Consider the following 19,308-nt stretch of genomic DNA (forward strand, 5'->3'; position numbering starts at 1 on the left):
AGAGAGAGAGAGAGAGAGAGAGAGAGAGAGAGAGAGAGAGAGAGAGAGAGAGAGAGAGAGAGAGAGAGAGAGAGAGAGAGAGGACAGAGAGAGAGAGAGAGAGAGAGAGAGAGAGAGAGAGAGAGAGAGTGGGTCACGAGAAGGGAGAGAGAGAAAGAGGGAGGGAGCATAAGGGATAACAAGACAGAGAGAGAGAGAGAGAGAGAGAGAGAGAGAGAGAGAGAGAGAGAGAGAGAGAGAGAGAGAGAGAGAGAGAGAGAGAGAGAGAGAGAGAGAGAGAGAGAGAGAGAGAGAAAGGAGGTGAGATTAAGGTCACGTCACCACAAAGTCGTTTTTTGCCCTTCCCGTGACCCATTGGATTAGATGGAGGGATGGATTGGACAGAGGGATGGGTGGATGGAGGGAATAGACAATAGTAGTGACAGAGACGATGGCAGGCTTCCTGACAGGATGATCCAACCCTAATCCCTTTGTTGACATCATCATCAGGTTGGTGGAGGAGGAAGGCAGAGATGGAGCACTATAGTTCATCATTGTTGTGCGACAGACTATAATCCACTGTATCCAATGAGGGAAGTCAATCACTTCAACATCACTGTATTTTTTAAACTGTTTAATTTTCCTCTAAATTGTACTGCTATCATTGCGATACAGCCAGTGTAGGTTAAAGAGGCGTTGGCTGACATAATATGAGAATAAATCAATTTAGGATAGGCATGTGCATTCTTGTCTATTGTGTGTGTGAGAGAGAGAGAGAGAGAGAGAGAGAGAGAGAGAGAGAGAGAGAGAGAGAGAGAGAGAGAGAGAGAGAGAGAGAGAGAGAGAGAGAGAAAGAGGGAGACAGAGAGAGAGAGACAGACAGACAGAGAGATAGAAACATGCTCTAGGGAGCACGCACTGTGATGACAAAGAGGTGGGTGGTGGCGGTGTTCACGAGAGGAGAGTCCCAGGTGAATTTGTGCTGCCAAATCCGTCTCCTTATGCAGTTACTACACATGTTCTAAAAACAGAAAATCAGAGCTGAGCAAAAAATAAGATAGCCACCAGAAAAGACCCACTTTCGGAACGCTCCACTTGACTTCCCCTGTGTGTGTGTGTGTGTGTGTGTGTGTGTGTGTGTGTGTGTGTGTGTGTGTGTGTGTGTGTGTGTGTGTGTGTGTGTGTGTGTGTGTGTGTGTGTGTGTGTGTGTGTGTGTGTGTGTGTGTGTGTGTGTGTGTGTGTGTGTGTGTGTGTGTGTGTGTGTGTGTGTGTGTGTGTGTGTGTGTGTGTGTGTGTGTGTGTGTGTGTGTGTGTGTGTGTGTCTCAGTCTGAAAACAGCTCACACCTGCTCCTCTGTCACCTAACTAATAGGGTACCATTTCACTCTGTAACACATTCCATTTGTATCCAAGGGAGGCTCGAACGAAAAATCACTATCTGCTTGTCACACAAAAATGGGCTCCCCTTATTTTAGCATTCCTTGCACAGTCATTGGGCTCTGCCACCACAGGGGAGTGCCAGGCTTTTCCACAGGGAACCTGAGGATATCTCTCTCTAGGCTTGGGCTTTCTGCAGCCTCGGCAGTAGATAAGGCGTTTTTTTTGGACTGATCCTGAGTCCCAGCCACAGATCAGGCAGGCTGCCATGTGAGCAGTAGACATTAGTCCTGCTAGTTGTCATATCCCTGTCGGAGATGAATAGCAAGGGAGAGAGAAATCAATACATCCGTCCTGGTCGGCGGTGGCAGGTTTGAGAATGAGATATGGACAGAAATCTGGATAATGGGACATATTTTGCATAATCGCAGTTTGGCTGAAATATTGGTGGTGAAATTGTCTGAAAGTTCCAGACATCTGGAGGAGAGAGTGGGTTTTTGAGTCTGACTCACTGTGATTTCTGCAGCCCTCGGAAACATCAGTGCCTGCCTGTAGCCTGATGCACCATTTCAATTAGTATAAATAAAGTATCACCTCATGGTATAATTCTAACAGCTTGCGACATCCAAGAGATGAATACTGACATTTTGCTTAGGCCAGTAAACATACAATGTAGTCTAAATACTTATGACAAAACAACATAGAGGGGTTGAAATGTGCTATCAACTCTCTCTACAGACAAACAACATGCTCCACACACAGGACGTGCTACAATGCTGAACTTGTCATGTTTTGTCTTATTTTGTCTTGTCATTTTGCTTTTCCCTCTGTTCGTTTTCCCCCTGCTGGTCTTTTTAGGTTCGTTCCCCTCTTTCTCTCTTCCTCCCTCTCTCTCTTATCTCTATCGCTCCGTTCCTGCTCCCAGCTGTTCCTATTCCCCTAATCAATCATTTAGTCTTCCCACACCTGTTCCCTATCTTTCCCCCTGATTAGAGTCCCTATTTCTCCCCTTGTTTTCCGTTTCTGCCCTGTCGGATCATTGTCTATTGTTCACCGTGCTGTGTCTGTGTATCGCCCTGTCGTGTCGTGTTTCCCTCAGATGCTGCGTGGTGAGCAGGTGTCTGAGTCTGCTACGTTCAAGTGCCTTCCCGAGGCAACCTGCAGTTCATGATCGAGTCTCCAGTCTGTTCTTGTCATTACGAGTGGAATTATGCTTTATGATTGTAGATTTACTTTACTGGATTAAAGACTCTGTTTTCGCCAAGTCGCTTTTGGGTCCTCATTCACCTGCATAACAGAAGGATCCGACCAAGAATGGACCCAGCGACTATGGATTCTCTCTACTCTACTCTCGAGTTCCAGGGAGCGATGCTCGGCAGACACGAGCAGGAATTGTCTGCTGCTCGGCATGCCGTTGAGACCCTGGCCGCTCAGGTCTCCGACCTCTCAGGACAGTATCAGAGTCTTCGTCTCGTGTCACCAGCTACTTCCGGTTCTTCCGAGCCTCCGGAACCTAGGGTTAATAACCCACCATGTTATTCTGGGCAGCCCACTGAGTGCCGCTCCTTTCTCACCCAGTGTGATATAGTGTTCTCTCTCCAACCCAACACATACTCAGAGAGAGAGCTCGGATTGCCTACGTCATATCACTCCTTACTGGTCGGGCTCGGCAGTGGGGCACAGCTATCTGGGAGGCAAGCGCTGAGTGTACTAACAATTATCTGAACTTTAAAGAGGAGATGATAAGGGTTTTTGATCGCTCAGTTTTTGGGAAAGAAGCTTCCTGGTCCCTGTCTTCCCTATGTCAAGGTAATCGATCCATAACGGATTACTCTATAGAGTTTCGCACTCTTGCTGCCTCCAGTAACTGGAACGAGCAGGCGTTGCTCGCTCGTTTTCTGGAGGGACTCCACGCTAAGGTTAAGGATGAGATTCTCTCTCGGGAGGTTCCATCCAGCGTGGATTCTTTGATTGAACTCGCTATTCGCATTGAACGACGGGTAGATCTTCGTCACCGAGCTCATAGAAGAGAGCTCGCGTTAACTGTGTCTCCCCTCTCTCCGACACTACCGTCTTTCCCCACTGACTCAGGTGTTGAGCCCATGCAGCTGGGGGTATTCGCATCTCGACTAAGGAGAGGGAACGGAGAATCACCAACCGCCTCTGTCTCTATTGCGGTTCCGCTGGTCATTTTGTCATTTCATGTCCAGTTAAAGGCCAGAGCTCATCAGTAAGCGGAGGGCGACTGATAAGCGCTACTAGACGGTCCTCTCCGTCAAGTACATGTACTACCTTACCGGTCCATCTACGCTGGACCGGATCGGCAGCTTCCTGCAGTGCATTAATAGACTCTGGGGCAGAGGGCTGTTTTATGGACGAAGCCTGGGCGCGGGAACATGACATTCCTCTCAGACAGTTAGGGAGCCCACGGTCATGTTTGCCTTGGATGGTAGTCCTCTCCCCAGTATATTATATGAAACACTACCTTTAACCCTCACTGTATCTGGTAACCATAGTGAGACCATTTCTTTTTTGATTTTTTGTTCACCTTTTACACCTGTTGTTTTGGGTCATCCCTGGCTAGTGTGTCATAATCCTTCTTTTGATTGGTCTAGTAATTCTATCCTTTCCTGGAACGTTTCTTGTCATGTGACGTGTTTAATGTCTGCTATTTCTCCTGTTTGTTCTGTCCCCTCTTCTCAGGAGGAACCTGGTGATTTGACAGGAGTGCCGGAGGAATATCATGGTCTGCGCACGGTCTTCAGTCGGTCCAGAACCAACTCCCTTCCTCCTCACCGGTCGTATGATTGTTGTTCTGATCTCTTCAAGAAGCGTTTTGCATCCGCTTCTATCCTTGTTGCACCTGACGTCACTAAACAGTTTATTGTTGAGGTTGACGCGTCGGGGGTGGGCGTGGGAGCCATTCTGTCCCAGCGCTCCGATACTGACGATGGGGTCCACCCTTGTGCGTATTTTTCTCATCGCCTGTCACCGTCGGAACGTAACTATGATGTGGCTAACCGCGAACTGCTCGCCATCCGTTTAGCCCTAGGCAAATGGCGACAGTGGTTGGAGGGGGCGACCGTTCCTTTTGTCGTTTGGACTGACCAAAAGAACCTTGAGTACATCCGTTATGCCAAACGACTGAATGCGCGTCATGCTCGTTGGGCGTTGTTTTTCGCTCGTTTCGAGTTCGTTATTTCTTATTGCCCGGGTACTAAGAACACCAAGCCTCATGCTTTATCCCGTCTCTTTAGTTCTTCTGTGGCTTCTACCGATCCCGAGGGGATCCTTCCTGTTGGGCGTGTTGTCGGGTTGACTGTCTGGGGAATTGAGAGACAGGTTAAGCAAGCACTCACGCACACTGCGTCGCCGCGCGCTTGTCCTAGTAACCTTCTTTTCGTTCCTGTTTCTACTCGTCTGGCTGTTCTTCAGTGGGCTCACTCTGCCAAGTTAGCTGGCCATCCCGGCGTTCGGGGTACGCTTGCTTCTATTCGCCAGCGGTTTTGGTGGCCTACTCAGGAGCGTGACACGCGCCGTTTCGTGGCTGCGTGTTCAGACTGCGCGCAGAAGAAGTCTGGTAATTTTTTTCTGCTTCTGCTCCTGGTCTTGCTGGGTCTCAGTCTGTTCCCTGCCATCGCATCTCTCCTGTTCTTGTTCTTGCCCTTGCTGTGTCTCAGTCTGTCCCTAGTTGTTACTCTCCTGGCCTGTTTGGTCCTGTTTGCTCTAAAGCTTTCAGTTCTCTACCCGTGTCTCATTTTTTTTTTTTTAGAGTAGTACCCTAGTTTCCCTTTTTATCGTTTTCGTTACGGTCCTGAGGAGAGGAGTTGGGTTCTTTCTCGGGACGTGCTGGACCGTTTGTGATCTATGATTTCCTCCGTTGCCGCCAGTGTTCCTCCTCGAGAGCGCCAGGAGGCGCTCGGTGAGTGGGGGGTACTGTCATGTTTTGTCTTATTTTGTCTTGTCATTTTGCTTTTCCCTCTGTTCGTTTTCCCCTGCTGGTCTTTTTAGGTTCGTTCCCCTCTTTCTCTCTTCCTCCCTCTCTCTCTTCTCTCTATCGCTCCGTTCCTGCTCCCAGCTGTTCCTATTCCCCTAATCAATCATTTAGTCTTCCCACACCTGTTCCCTATCTTTCCCCCTGATTAGAGTCCCTATTTCTCCCCTTGTTTTCCGTTTCTGCCCTGTCGGATCATTGTCTATTGTTCACCGTGCTGTGTCTGTGTATCGCCCTGTCGTGTCGTGTTTCCCTCAGATGCTGCGTGGTGAGCAGGTGTCTGAGTCTGCTACGTTCAAGTGCCTTCCCGAGGCAACCTGCAGTTCATGATCGAGTCTCCAGTCTGTTCTTGTCATTACGAGTGGAATTATGCTTTATGATTGTAGATTTACTTTACTGGATTAAAGACTCTGTTTTCGCCAAGTCGCTTTTGGGTCCTCATTCACCTGCATAACAGAACTTCAAATCTCCCACGTAGTGATAAAACAACAGGAACAGTCTCAGAATATTTGCTACCAGTTGACCTGTCGACATTTCAAATGTGATTTTAAAGGAGATAGGTATACTTACAATCTGCAAAGTAGGAGCTGGTATCGATCTTCCACACTATCTGGCCTTTGTGGGAGCCGTTCACTCCCCGGTTCTTATAGTCCAGAAAGTTCTCCGACAGGCCCTCATCTAAATGAACAGGAACGTCATACACAATGTAACAGTAAATATTGTAGCTTCTATATTATTTTGCATGCTCACTGTAATCAAAGCCCACTGTGAACTTGACAAATGTCAGTTGGGAAAAGGTATAAACCTCCCACTGGACACACACTGGTTGAATCAACGTCGTTTCCATGTCACTTCAACGAAATGACGTTGAACCAACGTGTACTAGACGTTGAACTGACGTCTGTGCCCACTGGGATTAGTCTAATGGGCAAAGTTTGGACAATCATTCTGATGTTTGGAACTGGTGTAGACTTGACTCTCGCCATTGACTCATCAGAAGCTCCACCCACCTATGAGGTACATGCCGATCCAGTCCCCGGCATCCACCTCCTCCTTGATGTCCCAGCAGATGAGCATGTCCTGGGACTGGCTGATGGCGTAGTGGGAGGTGCTGACGGTCAGCGTTGAGCGGCTGTCCGAGGTGACCAGGTCAGCATCGCTAGTAGAGCGGGGCTGCAGGGCCAGGGCGGTGGCGTGGTCGTGCCGGGGCCCACCGTTGGGGTACTGCTCGGGGCTGTAGCTGTAACGCGTCCCGGCGTCCTTGCAGCGCCGCCGACTCTGGGCGCTGCGCGACGGCGACGCCATGGCGGACAGGCCCAGGAACCTGTTCTGGTACAAGTTCTGGAGGGAGGTACAACACGCACACTACAGGGTAATGTAATTACCGGAAGATGTGTTGGATGTTTCATGTACGAGATAATACAGCTACCCTGTCTGATGTAAGTCCAGCAACTTTAAATAGTGAAGTAAATTAGGGACATTGTAGCTGGACTACTTAGATTACATTCTGACTGAGGTAAATTTTCTGTTAAAAAAAAAGGAAGTAAAATGATCCATCATATTGGACCGATATACAGCGTCACTGATACCGTCCCTTCACATCGTGACGACATAGAGTATACACAGTGAGAATATTTCTGCCAGTACCAGCTTTGAGATGGGTGTGTTGAGATTGTAGGGCACTTTGCACCACCCATTGCCAATCTGCTTAGACATCGAAGCTCTTTCGCGTGGCATTAAAAGACAGATAAGAACAAATGTAAACACAAGTGAATGCTCATTCGCTCAATCAGAGGATTCCGAGCCATTCCACCCAGCGGCAGTTGCAGTCATTTGGCACTCCGTTCCACATCACCATAAACATGGAGGTTGTTAACTGTTAGCAGCAGGACAATCACAGTAATTCATAGGCACTGGCAGAAACATTTGGGCAAACACACTCATTTGTAATGGACGCTAACGATGTGTGGGAAGAGTGTGGGGGAATGGGTTCCACTGATGGAAATGTTAATCTGATGGTAGAGCCATGATGTGCAATCTGGGTCTTGTTCAGTAGGGAGTGAACATTATGAAATGTTTTTAAACTGGGAGGTGTTAGTAAAACTTGTCCCATGACAACACAGATTTTTCCGTTACTGTTGCAAAACGTTTTGGTGCAGTTTGCCCCACTGAACACTGCCCTGGTGTTGTAAGTTGTTAGGGGTTGGTGGACACATTAGTATGTGAACGGTCGGTTATCCAGCCCACCAAGGTCAAGATGGGGAGGTGTACACACGGTATACATTCCATTCTAACGAGCAACCATTACAGGTGCCTTCTTTTGCTGAAGGTTGTGACTGATTGCATGATGAATATGGATCCTAAAATGATGACCTTGGTTTGGTTAAGGTTTAGTTTAAATGGGTATTTTCCCCATTGGATGTGGGTTTGGTACATTATAGTGGTGAAGGCCTAAAATTGGAAGAAGATAGGGAAAACAATATAATCCAGTCTGATGTGTCTTCGCATCGTCAAAGCCAGCTCCTCCTAAGGAAGTGTTCACATCCTTGCACAGTGAGTGCAATGATGAACTAGGCTACGTTTGCTTGTGTGTGTTTTGATCACACAACCCCCCACACTCCCCAGAGATCCTTATCTTTTACATACAGAACATCAATATAGGTTTCTGGCCTAAGGGCACCAACAGACACTCATCGTAAACAGCCTGGAGTGAAGAATCCATGGTGTAGCCTACATGCAGTGACAAAATAAAAAGTCCTCTATCTGTGTGTTGGAAAGCAGCCCTCCCACAGTAGAAGAGGTATTGACAGACAGCTCTGCCTCCAGAGACACCTGGCAGTCTAACTCCCACTGCGAAAGAACACCCTAACTTCTCAGTGAGATTACCATCACTTTATTCAGCTTTAGGCTGGTTTACTCCAACACATCTTCAGTGAAAAGGCCTGATCCTTGCTAACACTGAACAGCGTACCAGGTAGTCTAGTTTTAGCTTATTGTAGAGTCATTCAGAATGCAAGCAATGTGTAGGGCCAGTTAGGGCCAACTGTAGGCCAATTAGTCTATTTAATAGTGATACCAAAACATCACTGCACATCTCGTATTGTATGCTGTCATTCTTACATTTAGTGGGGAGATGTTTGTAGGTTAGTTAGTTGGTTTAGGTCATTGTCTGGCTATTTCAATTCTTGGAGTTGAGCACCTTTCCCATCTAAGCACAACCAAGGGTAAGGGCCAGACCCCAACAAGAGGCATCAATTGGTATTGGACACTCGACCTGGGTACTTTAGTTGTAACACCATATGAGACACAGCTAGAAACACAAACACATTGAGTGAAGACACCACAGACGGACCACGATGCTGTTATGGAGCACAGCATGGTAGGTGTGATGGTTGATGGGTAATGGCGACGGCACAGAGCGAGGAGGACACTGACCTTAACACTACACAGGTTCAGCAGCATTATGTGTCGTCAACTCAAAGCACATCAAATCCTGAGGAAAAGGTCATGGGATTATTTAGCATGGAAAGCAACACAGCGCAATCACAGTTTATATGATTGACTATACTATTGATTACGTGATCATGTGGTATTTTCTGTAGTATATCCCTAAATAACTGTGTTTCTATCACTGTAGGGTTACATAGTACATAGTAGCTGTGAACTGGTGGGTAGGGTCGCCACTTCTCTTTCAAAACGTAAACATACAGTAAGTAGCCATTTAAAACTGGATTATACAGATCAGATGTGTGAAAACATGAACACACTGTATAACAGAGATTCAGGGGTAAATCGATACAATATTGGGATATTATTTTTGACGATATAGACTATCGTATCCTTTTTACAATATCGCAATATCTTATTTGTGCTAGTTGGATGTACCTGCACCAAAACTCCAGTATTGTTTTCTTCATAGCCTGTTCTCCATCTTCTTTTTAAATAGGGGGCCAATTTGTTTTAAGCTGTTTTATTTCCATGACTGATCAAAACTCATTCTCACGGCTCTCTCTTGTCCCTCTGATAGCAGACTTATGGTGAGCAATACGGTCTGTTCGGAACATCGACTCGCAATAAAATCACAATGTAGATATATAGAATCGTGAGAATTGCCAGACATATCGTATCGCCAGACATATCGTATCGCCTCCTAAGTACCGTGATCATTTCGTATCATGAGGTCCCTGGCAATTCCCAGCCCTATCATTAATGAGTAAAATACTGGAAATAGCATAAACTGGAGATGCTAGTGGCGTGAGAAAGCGAACAGGAGCTCGGGAGTTTTCATACTTCATCTTCGTCAGACAAAATATGAATCATTGAGACACAGAGCATTATGACAGGGACAAAGACAAACACACACAGATCAAGGACATACTGACCATGTTAAAACAGACAGACAGAAAGGGACAGGAAGAACCAGAGACAGAAGCAGAGACGTAGACGCAGATGGAAAGAAACAGATGCAATAAGAAACAGGGCAACAAATGAAAAGATCCTTTGCATAGAGCCTAGAATTTATACACATGGCAGCCAATGCATTGCTTCAAGTACATCAAAGAACAGACAACCCCATATGCATTTGCTGATGACCACATGACAGTTAAGTAGAAACTAAACCTGCAGAAGAAAGTTAGACAAAACAACCAGGGCTGTCGTTCTCTTTGTATCTCTTCCTTCTATCTCTCTGCCTCTTCCTACAGCGCTTAAGTGAATTAAACAGCATATGAGATGCACGGCTCATCGGGTTTCAAATGTTATTTATGCTAAGTGGGAGCTAAGCACGCTTCTATTCTCTTCTGGAGGAGCCGGTGCGCTCTCGTCAGCATTGATCGTTCAGTAACAAGGCTAATGGAGTCGGACAACAGCCGAGAGAGAGAGAGGTAGAGAGAAATCCTTCCACCGTTGCTAGTGTGGGTCTACTGATGGTGAATTCCACTGATCTCCAGGAAACCACCTGATAGGCAGACAGAAACACTTCACTTAGCCTACATACAAGCATAAAAAATGGTATTCTAGCTTCACCTACACATCAATGAAATACAGAAATATCTTTGTATTTGTCACATGCTTCGTAAACAACAGGTGTAGACTAACAGTGAAATGCTTACGTACAGTTCCTTCCTAACAATGCAGAGAGAAAAATAGCACAAGGAATAAATACACAATGAGTACCAATAACTTGGCTATATACACGTGGTACCAGTACTGAGTCCATATACAGAGGTAATTGAGGTAGATATGTACATATAGGTAGGGGTAAAGTGACTAGGCAACAGGATAGATGATAAATAATATCAGAAGCGTACGTGGTGAGTTAAAAGTGTTTGTGCAAAAGGGGTCAATGCAGATAGTCCGGGTACCTATTTGGTTAACTAATACGCAGTCTTATGGCTTGGGGGTAGATGCTGTTCAGGGACCTGTTGGTTCCATCGGTAATGCTTGCCATGCGGTGGCAGAGAAAACAGTCTATGACTCGGGTGGCTGGAGTCTTCGGTTCGAAACCCTGAGCCGACTAGGTGAAAAACTGTCCATGTGTCCTTGAGCAAGTCACTTCACCTTAATTGCTCCTTTAAGTCGCTCTGTATAAGAGCATCTGCTAAATGACTTAAATGTCAAAAATGCTGAATAAAAATATATAGGGTCTTGTCTTAGGACGTATACGGATAATGAGTGTGTAGAGGCTTACCTAGTGAAACAGTGCAGCAAGAACGTGATAGGCTGTAACCGGGCCAGAGGTCACAGTTGAATTGTACTGTCGAAGGAGACACGGATCACATGAGCACACCAGGGAACAGGGTTCCCCACTCACAGGCTGACACTTTAGGCGGGAATCCAATGAGACACTGCTGGGTGAATCTCAATAACATTTCCTCTCTCCTTGACTCTTTCTCAAAATTGTCATAAGCAAGCGAGGAGAGCAATGGAGGTTCCTCTCCTCAGATGTTCTCCACTAACGTTTTCCTCGCCTCCCTATGACAATTTTGAGGAGGTTGAGAGAGGGAAGGAAGAGAGGACTGCTGAAGAGGACTAGAGGAGGGACTCCGCTCACTGCCTCCCTCCTTTGAGACAGCACACAGAATCACAACAGTAGGTCGACACTTTCACATTCACACCCAGCACTGTGTGAGTATTAATCCCACTCTGACATTTCATTGGAGGCGGTTAATGCTAAACTCCATTACAGATTACACAACACACTGCCGTGCATTCTCATCATGGGAGATCCATGCACACAGTGTTATTCCCATGCTGTGTCAGGTCTAAAGCCCTATGGACCTCATTAGATAGATAACACATCCAGCAGCGCGCTGTGTCTCGGTGGGTTTAACAGGGTACCACATCTCCAGAGGGAAGACATGGCTTTCATTTCTACCAGGGCTGCTTCCTGCCTGACACTGGCATAATTAGCCCATATAATTACATTTAAGAGAGAGCCATTTTGAATTCCGTTCACATACAGAAGGAATATCTGTTGTTTTATGGGGCTGACACTTACTCTTTATCTATCTAGGTTCATCCTCGACAACACCTCGGTTAGCCTCGTGGTTAATTGCCCCCGACTTATCCACACAGATAATGATAATCTTCCCACGCTCTTCTTCAAATGTTAATAGAATGAAATGGGAAGCTACAGTAAAAGAGGCTTCGGTCTTTTTCCTGCTCAGCCATGAAAGCATAGTCTAGAACAGGGATGGGCAACTATGATGGGGGTTTGGCTCGTTGGTCTCTTCGTTTTGATTCAAATAAAGCGCTATGTTCATCTGTACAAGTACTTGTATTTGCACACATAGACAGTACAAGGCCTTATATGTGGATTTATGGACTTGAAGCATGTTACTATTTTATTGGACACCAGACATTGAATATCAATATCTGTCGGAGAAGACGTGCAACACTATCAGAGCAGGGAAACAGAGTAAATCTACTATTTCTGCTCTACCTCTTTTCACATAAGAAACAACTGGAAGTGTTCCTACGATAGCCATTTTTGTACGATATCTATTGCTAGACGGTTCTAACACACAATCCCAACCTGTATTAAATGCTACTGAGAAGTGACTCTCTCTATGCATGTCAGGTCGACTGTTCACATTCACCGTCCTCCTAACATTGTGATGACTCAAGGCAGCTCTACAAGTTGCTGCTGTCTTCCTGCCATGGTGTTAATAATCCCCAAGATGGCTGCCCCATGCGGAGTCTCTTCCTCATTGAGGTAGGTACTGTAGGTCTGTGTGCTTTCATTGACTCATTGTCAAGGGTTTACGTCATTCTAACCTCACAGCAAAAAGATGGCCGTGTGATATTGTGCTAGAGCCTATATTTTCCAATAAAGAGCTGACGAAATCTCATGTGAAAATGGTTTCACTCCAACCAACTTCCCTATGACGTCAATCCAACATATTCCCATCTGCATGAAATACATCTGTTCTCAATTGAAGTGAAAAGTGTTTCCCCTGGGCTCATAAAGGATGGCATACTGTAGGTTGACTCTGACAGTTCTTCCCCAGTCATTTCCTGCGTTAAACATATTGAAGGCCCAGTGGGCAGCGGACCAGAAAACAAAAGTTCCTCGTCTGAATAGGCTTTCCAAGTCTCTGAAGCGTAGCATTGAAACTCGTTTCTATATGGGTCAGCTTTTGTCTAAGATAGTATTTTATATATGGCCTCTGGCTTGTTCTATGTTTCAACATCGTACACAAACAAGCAGATTTATTTTCATCTACACGGTATTTACATCTCAGACTGATGGCTCGACCAAACAACAACTGGATGCAGCCTGTACACAGGCCCCATTGATTTACAGATGTCGGATTTGGATAAACAATTATACATTGGGCAGCAGCTTGATATAAACCAAATCAATGCCTCTAAATCATTGTACTAGCTAGAAAGAGTATGTTTTGTGACCTTAACAGGAATCACTCGGCGTTATTGGAAAACCCAAAGATTATGGCCAGATTTCCCAATGAAGTAGAGTCTGTTCTTTGTTCTCTCTGGACAGAATTCAATCAGCAACCTACGCACCAATAAGACTGTTCTGAAACATTCATAAAGTGTCAAATCCATCCAAATGTGTTGGTCCCAGGCCTGTTCCTAACTAAACCAATCAGATTTGAAGTCAGGGTACAAGTTAGCGAAGGACAGGTCCTGTGGGTGATTATTAGATGTACTGTCTTTTCCTCAACGCCACCTTCAGACATTTACTGACAGCCTTCTCCACACCAACAACCTCGAAACCTCATTTAGAAACCAAAGCCCTGCACCACTTATTAGCTCATCATGTGGTCTATGTATTCAGAGCATTTATTGGCCACCACTGTATGTATGGACTAGTGGTTTGGCCTAGGCCATAAAAAGACTGAACACTCCTTGATGCTCTACACAGGCAGAACCGACCAGTGTCAAAATGTTCCCTTTCACTGCATTTCACATCTTTTAGCACTAGCACTGTAACATGTACACTGACATGTACACTTAAGAACACCTTCCTAATATTGAGTTGCAATCCCCCTCCTCAGAACAGCCTCAATTCGTCGGGGCATGGACTCTACAAGGTGTCGAAAGCATTCCACAGGGATGCTGGCCCATGTTGACTCCAATGCTTCCCACAGTTGTGTTAAGTTGGCTGGCTGTTCTTTGGGTGGTGGACCATTCTTGATACACACGGGAAACTGCTGAGCATTAAAAACCCAGCAGTGTTGCAGTTCTTGACACAAACTGGTGCGCCTGGCACCCACTACCATACCCCGTTCAAAGGCACTAAAAGGACCTAGGTGTTAAATCTTTTGTCTTGCCCATTCACCCTCTGAATGGCACACATAAACACAATCCATGTCTCAATTGTCTCAAAGCTTTAAAATCCTTCTTCAACCTGTCTCCTCTCCTTCATCTACACTGATTGAAGTGGATTTAACAAGTGACATCAATAAGGGATCATAGCTTTCACCTAGATTGACCTGGTCAGTCTATGTCATGGAAAGAGCTGGTGTCCTTAATCTTTGTATCATATTAGAAGGGTAATCCCTTCCCAGACTCTACCCTCAGAGAGACTTCTGAAGTAGTTAATGGTGAGTCAATACACATTTGAACTCTCAGCTTGACTCAGGCTTCCTATGATATGAGGTTATCTGAAAGGGGTATACTAAGTTAGTTGTACAACAATGCATTCAACTGAAATGTGTCTTCCGCATTTAACCCAACCCCTCTGAATCAGAGAGGTGAGGGGGGCTGCCTTAATCGACATTCACGTCTTCAGCGCCGGGGAACAGTGGGTTAACTGCCTTCCACAGTCCCTGGTTCAAATGCAGGCTGTATCACATCCGGCCGTGAATGGGAGTCCCATAGGGCGGTGCACAATTGGCCCAGCGTCGTCTGGGTTTAGCCGGGATAGGCCGTCATTGTAAATAAGAATTTGTTCTTAACTGACTTGCCTAGTTATAAAAAAGGTTACTTTTCTTTTTAAGAAAAAAAAAAAATATTGTCACCGCATATTGGCTTTGCTTGAATTGCCCTGTCAATGCATTGTTGTTCAGATTATTTAAAAATGTATATATTTCACATTTTGAGGTAGGCTATTATAATCACACCGGTAATAGATCAGTTGTATTACTTGTGAGACACAGCTGAGTGAGCAAACATTTACATAGTTTTACTTTTATTTTACTGGGCTGATGGTGCCTGCATCTGATGGAGAGTCTCAGCGGAAGGAGAGAGCAGCAGACTGAGGGTCCGCCTCTCAGGGTCTTCCGGCTGATGGCGAAACTCGAGTCGCACCGCATTATTTCTTCCTTAATGCACAAATTATTGTCGTTACTCCTATGAACAGAGAAAATGAAATATTCCTTGATATTAAAAAAGATCCAAGTCACTAATAATAATGCAAACCTTTGAAATGTCAAAGTGTCAACTTTTCTGTAGCTTTCTTTTACGCCTGTTACATTACTGCAGACACGGTCATCTGAGCCATCCCATTGGCCAGCAGGAGGCCTATAGTACACTTGATTTCGTCTCCGGGCCTGCAAGGGAAGGTAGAGTTTGTACCTTTAGACACATGAAATGGTTCAAAATCGGAAACACTTCTCCCACTCGGTGAGCAGGTGTAGCTGAATTGAGTGCATCTATCACCAACAGTGCGAGACTAATAAAAAAAAGGTGTTTTTTACAGATATATTTGGCGATTGACTAGAAATGACTTTGAGATCGACCAGTCATGATCGACCGGTTGGTGACCACTGCTGTATAGTGTAGTGTCAGCTCAGCACATGAAGAGAAGTGTAAAAAAAAAACAGTTTTGATGCTAATAATGTACTGTAACTGTAGGGTTTCTTGCTATTTTTTTAGCATGGCAATGACTTTTGCTTGAGAGGGGCAACACCTAGGTCCTAGGGTCTGGTATTTTCTATTTATTTTTATTCTATTATTTTACCTTTATTTTACTAGGCAAGTCAGTTAAGAACAAATTCTTTTTTTCAATGACAGCCTAGGAACAGTGGGTTAACTGCCTGTTCAGGGGCAGAATGACAGATTTGTAACTTGTCAGCTCAGGGATTTGAACTTGCAACCTTCCGGTTAGTAGTCCAACGCTCCAACCACTAGACTACCCTGCTACAAGAATAAGTGAAAATCTATGTACACTTGACAGATTACTGATGTAACCCTAATAGAACCACGTATCCATCATTAAGTAATGCCTGATGAGAGAGGGCACTTCAAACAAGACCAAGCCCTAGTTGCCTGTCAAGGGAGCTTCACAGGTAGGCTAAACCTCTAATATCAGTTCCATTTCCGCTTGTCTGTCTGCATCACACTCAACCTGCTCTAGTCTATGAGCCAGGTCAGTTTCAGCTGAGTCATCATTAGCCACATTAAAACCAGTTCAGCCACTATCTCTTGACAGGTCACATTTCATCAGTGTTAAGGTGCATCTAGTCCAGTCAGTGGAGTGAAGGAGGGAGGCTGGGGTTGGCGTGACATTGACAGTCACGTCTGACTGGTTCGGATCAACGGGAAGAGAAGGGACACTGGGAGAGTGGCACATCCCTACTGGGTCAGACACTGTCAGGTTGATTACACTGGGCTGTTCAGTCTGTGTATCCAAGTAAGCCAGAGAGCTGTTGTCTAGTATTTACGGTCTCTCTGTCTGTGAAAAGGAAGATGGAATCGAAGACAACACGGAAATGAGACATTTAGTGTTCCAGCAGCTGGTGGCTCAATTTAATAACTCATGAGAGCTTAATAACTTACTGAAAAGTGAGCTTTTGTTTGTCAACACTTTAATCGACTGGAGCTACTGTATCTACTTTAGACTGCTTCATCAAATGCTAAGTGACAGACAGCATTGATGAGTTTGGGATAAAGGTTGTAACATGGTTACAGCAACAACAAGAGCAAAAGTAAACAACATCTGCAGAGTATGTGTCACAGCTACACAGATTCTAAATAGCCAATCCGGTAAATGAACACAGTGTAGTGACAGTGCCAATGTCAACTGGGCACTTCTGGCTAAATCCCACTTTCAGTAGCCTACAATGAATTCAGTAGCCTTACAGTGAATTCAGTAGCCTTACAGTGAATTCAGTAGCCTTACAGTGAATGAATTATACAATATTTCAGAGCATGTTCCATCAAATGATCTTTACCTTCAGTACTGTCATGAAAGTGAGATCACAACTAGGCTCGGTTTGATTATTTCGTGGGGGCATACTATCCCCATTTTGGTACAGGGGACAATAAACATGTTGTTGTTTGTCAACAAACTATACCTGTGAGTGTGGCCCAGTAAACGTGAATGACTGGGGTCTTTTTCAAAGAGAGGATTATGAGGGGAGTCCCACACAAAGGAATAGGGACCGCCTTGCGTGCTGCCAGAATAACACTCCGGCGGATGCTGTGACATCGAATGAGAAAGTGACATTGACTAAATTCAGATATGCACTGTTTTTGTCACGCTGTCAGTAGACTGCCGCAACACATATTCTATCAGTATTATGAGCGAAGTACATCCCCATAAATTCGCCTGCTATGCAATGTATCCAGTCAGAGCGATGCATCAACAAAAGAGCGACAACGCGACATACCTGGGATAAAATAACTTGTCGGTGAATCATACTCCAATTGCGAGCAATAAATCCCAAACGTGACTATCAAGTCGAGCGGTGGATTTCACAGAAATCCATGTTTAAAACGTAGAAATTGAAGCCCAAACGTCCCGGCTGATGTCGACGCATGAGTAGAGCATATTCCCATCCGATAGATTGTCTCTGGGTACCAAGCAGCAGTACCAATCACAAGCTGTCTCCCCACATGCGCTACTTTGCCTCCGCCTCTCTGCTGCCCCCACCACTTCCACTTCACTACAGGACCAAACCGAAAGTGTCAGATGAGCTGATGCCATGCACAAATGTCGGGGATATTCGGAGGAAATGCCTGCTAAATCGAGGCACCAGCCTTTCCGAACCATCACACGTAATGCAATACTATTCCCTGGTAAGGTTGGCAACAGACATCAAATGTAGGCCTATAATATCACATCAACTACCATAAATGCAAGGTTCAAATTCCACGTGAGTTTCATCTTATTGATCCTGGGTGTCTACCTTTTCCTTGCATTAGATGTAATTGATGTGTAGCGTACATTTTATCAAGATAATACAGATTTGTTGTTTGCGTATATGCTAGTAAACAGTAGCTTATACAATGACGCCTAAAATGGGGAAATACTATTATAGCCATACTCATAACGTTACAAGGATGGACTATTTACAACACATGACATGGTGTTACAATGTTTCAAATATATATTATACTGAACAAAAATTTAGATTTGATGTTACTCTAGTTACAGTACATATAAGGAAATACGTAAATTGAAAAAATTCATTAGGCCCTAATCTATGGATTTCACATGACTGGGTATCATGCCCTGGCCATAGAGATGCTTTTTATTCTCTATTTTGGTTAGGCCAAGGTGTGACTAGGGTGGGCATTCTATGTTCTTTTTTCTATGTTCTTGTATTTCTTTGTTTTTGGCCGGGTATGGTTCTGTCGTTGTCTCTGATTGAGGACCATACCTAGGTAGCCTTTTCCCACCTGTGTTTTGTGGGTAATTATTTTTCTGTGTGTGTTTGTGTGCACCTCGGTTGCATCACGTTCTTTGCTGTTTCAGAGGAAACACCAAGCACCTGGTAACCTTGGTTAGCGCGCACTGCGCCCAGCCCGCCACAGGAGTCGCTGGTGTGCGTAGCCAACCCCTCCCCAACCCGGACGACACTAGGCCAATTGTGTCATCCCGGTCGCGGCCTCCCGGTCGCGGCCGGTTACGACAGAGCCTGGGCGCGAACCCAGAGTCTCTGGTGGCACAGCTGGCGCTGCAGTACAGCGCCCTTAACCACTGCACCACCGAGGAGGCCGAGAAACAAATACCTTTCTTCTGAAACTTGTCAGTCTATTCTTGTTCTGAGAAATGGAGGCTATTCCATGGTAGAAATTGCCAAGAAACTGAAGATCTTGTACAACGCTGGGTTGGCTACGCACACTCCCTTCACAGAACAGCGCAAACTGTCTCTAACCAGAATAGAAAGAGGAGTGGGAGGCCCCAGTGCACAACTGAGCCAGAGGACAAGTACATTAGAGGGTCTAGTTTGAGAAACAGACACCTCACAAGTCCTCAACTGGCAGCTTCATTAAATAGTACCCGCAAAACACCAGTCTCAATGTCAGCAGTGAAGAGGTGACTCCGGGATGCTGTTCCTCTGTCCGGTGTCTGTGTTCTTTTGCCCATCTTAATCTTTTCTTTTGATTAGCCAGTCTGAGATATGGCTTTTTCTTTGCAACTTTGCCTAGAAGGCGAGCATCCCGGAGTCGCCTCTTCACCGTTGATGTTGAGATTGGTGTTTTGCAGGAGTGATGGTTGCTGATAATGGGCCTCTGTACGCCTATGTATATATTCCATACAA

General features: G+C 45.3%; 1 protein-coding gene across 1 annotated transcript in view; it reads right to left on the reverse strand.

Annotated features, from left to right (window-relative positions):
* The window catches only part of LOC124038976 (E3 ubiquitin-protein ligase HECW1), a 98,941-nt gene extending 81,378 nt beyond the window's left edge, over window positions 1-17,563 (reverse strand). Inside the window, exons 1-4 of the mRNA XM_046354883.1 lie at window positions 17,431-17,563; window positions 8,786-8,843; window positions 6,361-6,691; window positions 5,921-6,028 (exon numbers count right to left, since the gene is read on the reverse strand). Coding sequence (XP_046210839.1) covers window positions 5,921-6,028; window positions 6,361-6,691; window positions 8,786-8,812 — 466 coding nt within the window. The 5' untranslated portion in view covers window positions 8,813-8,843; window positions 17,431-17,563. The remainder of the gene's footprint in view (window positions 1-5,920; window positions 6,029-6,360; window positions 6,692-8,785; window positions 8,844-17,430) is intronic.
* Between the last annotated feature and the right edge of the window lie 1,745 nt (window positions 17,564-19,308).

This window comes from Oncorhynchus gorbuscha, linkage group LG07 (genome assembly GCF_021184085.1).
Source record: "Oncorhynchus gorbuscha isolate QuinsamMale2020 ecotype Even-year linkage group LG07, OgorEven_v1.0, whole genome shotgun sequence".
Taxonomy (NCBI): Eukaryota; Metazoa; Chordata; class Actinopteri; order Salmoniformes; family Salmonidae; genus Oncorhynchus; species Oncorhynchus gorbuscha.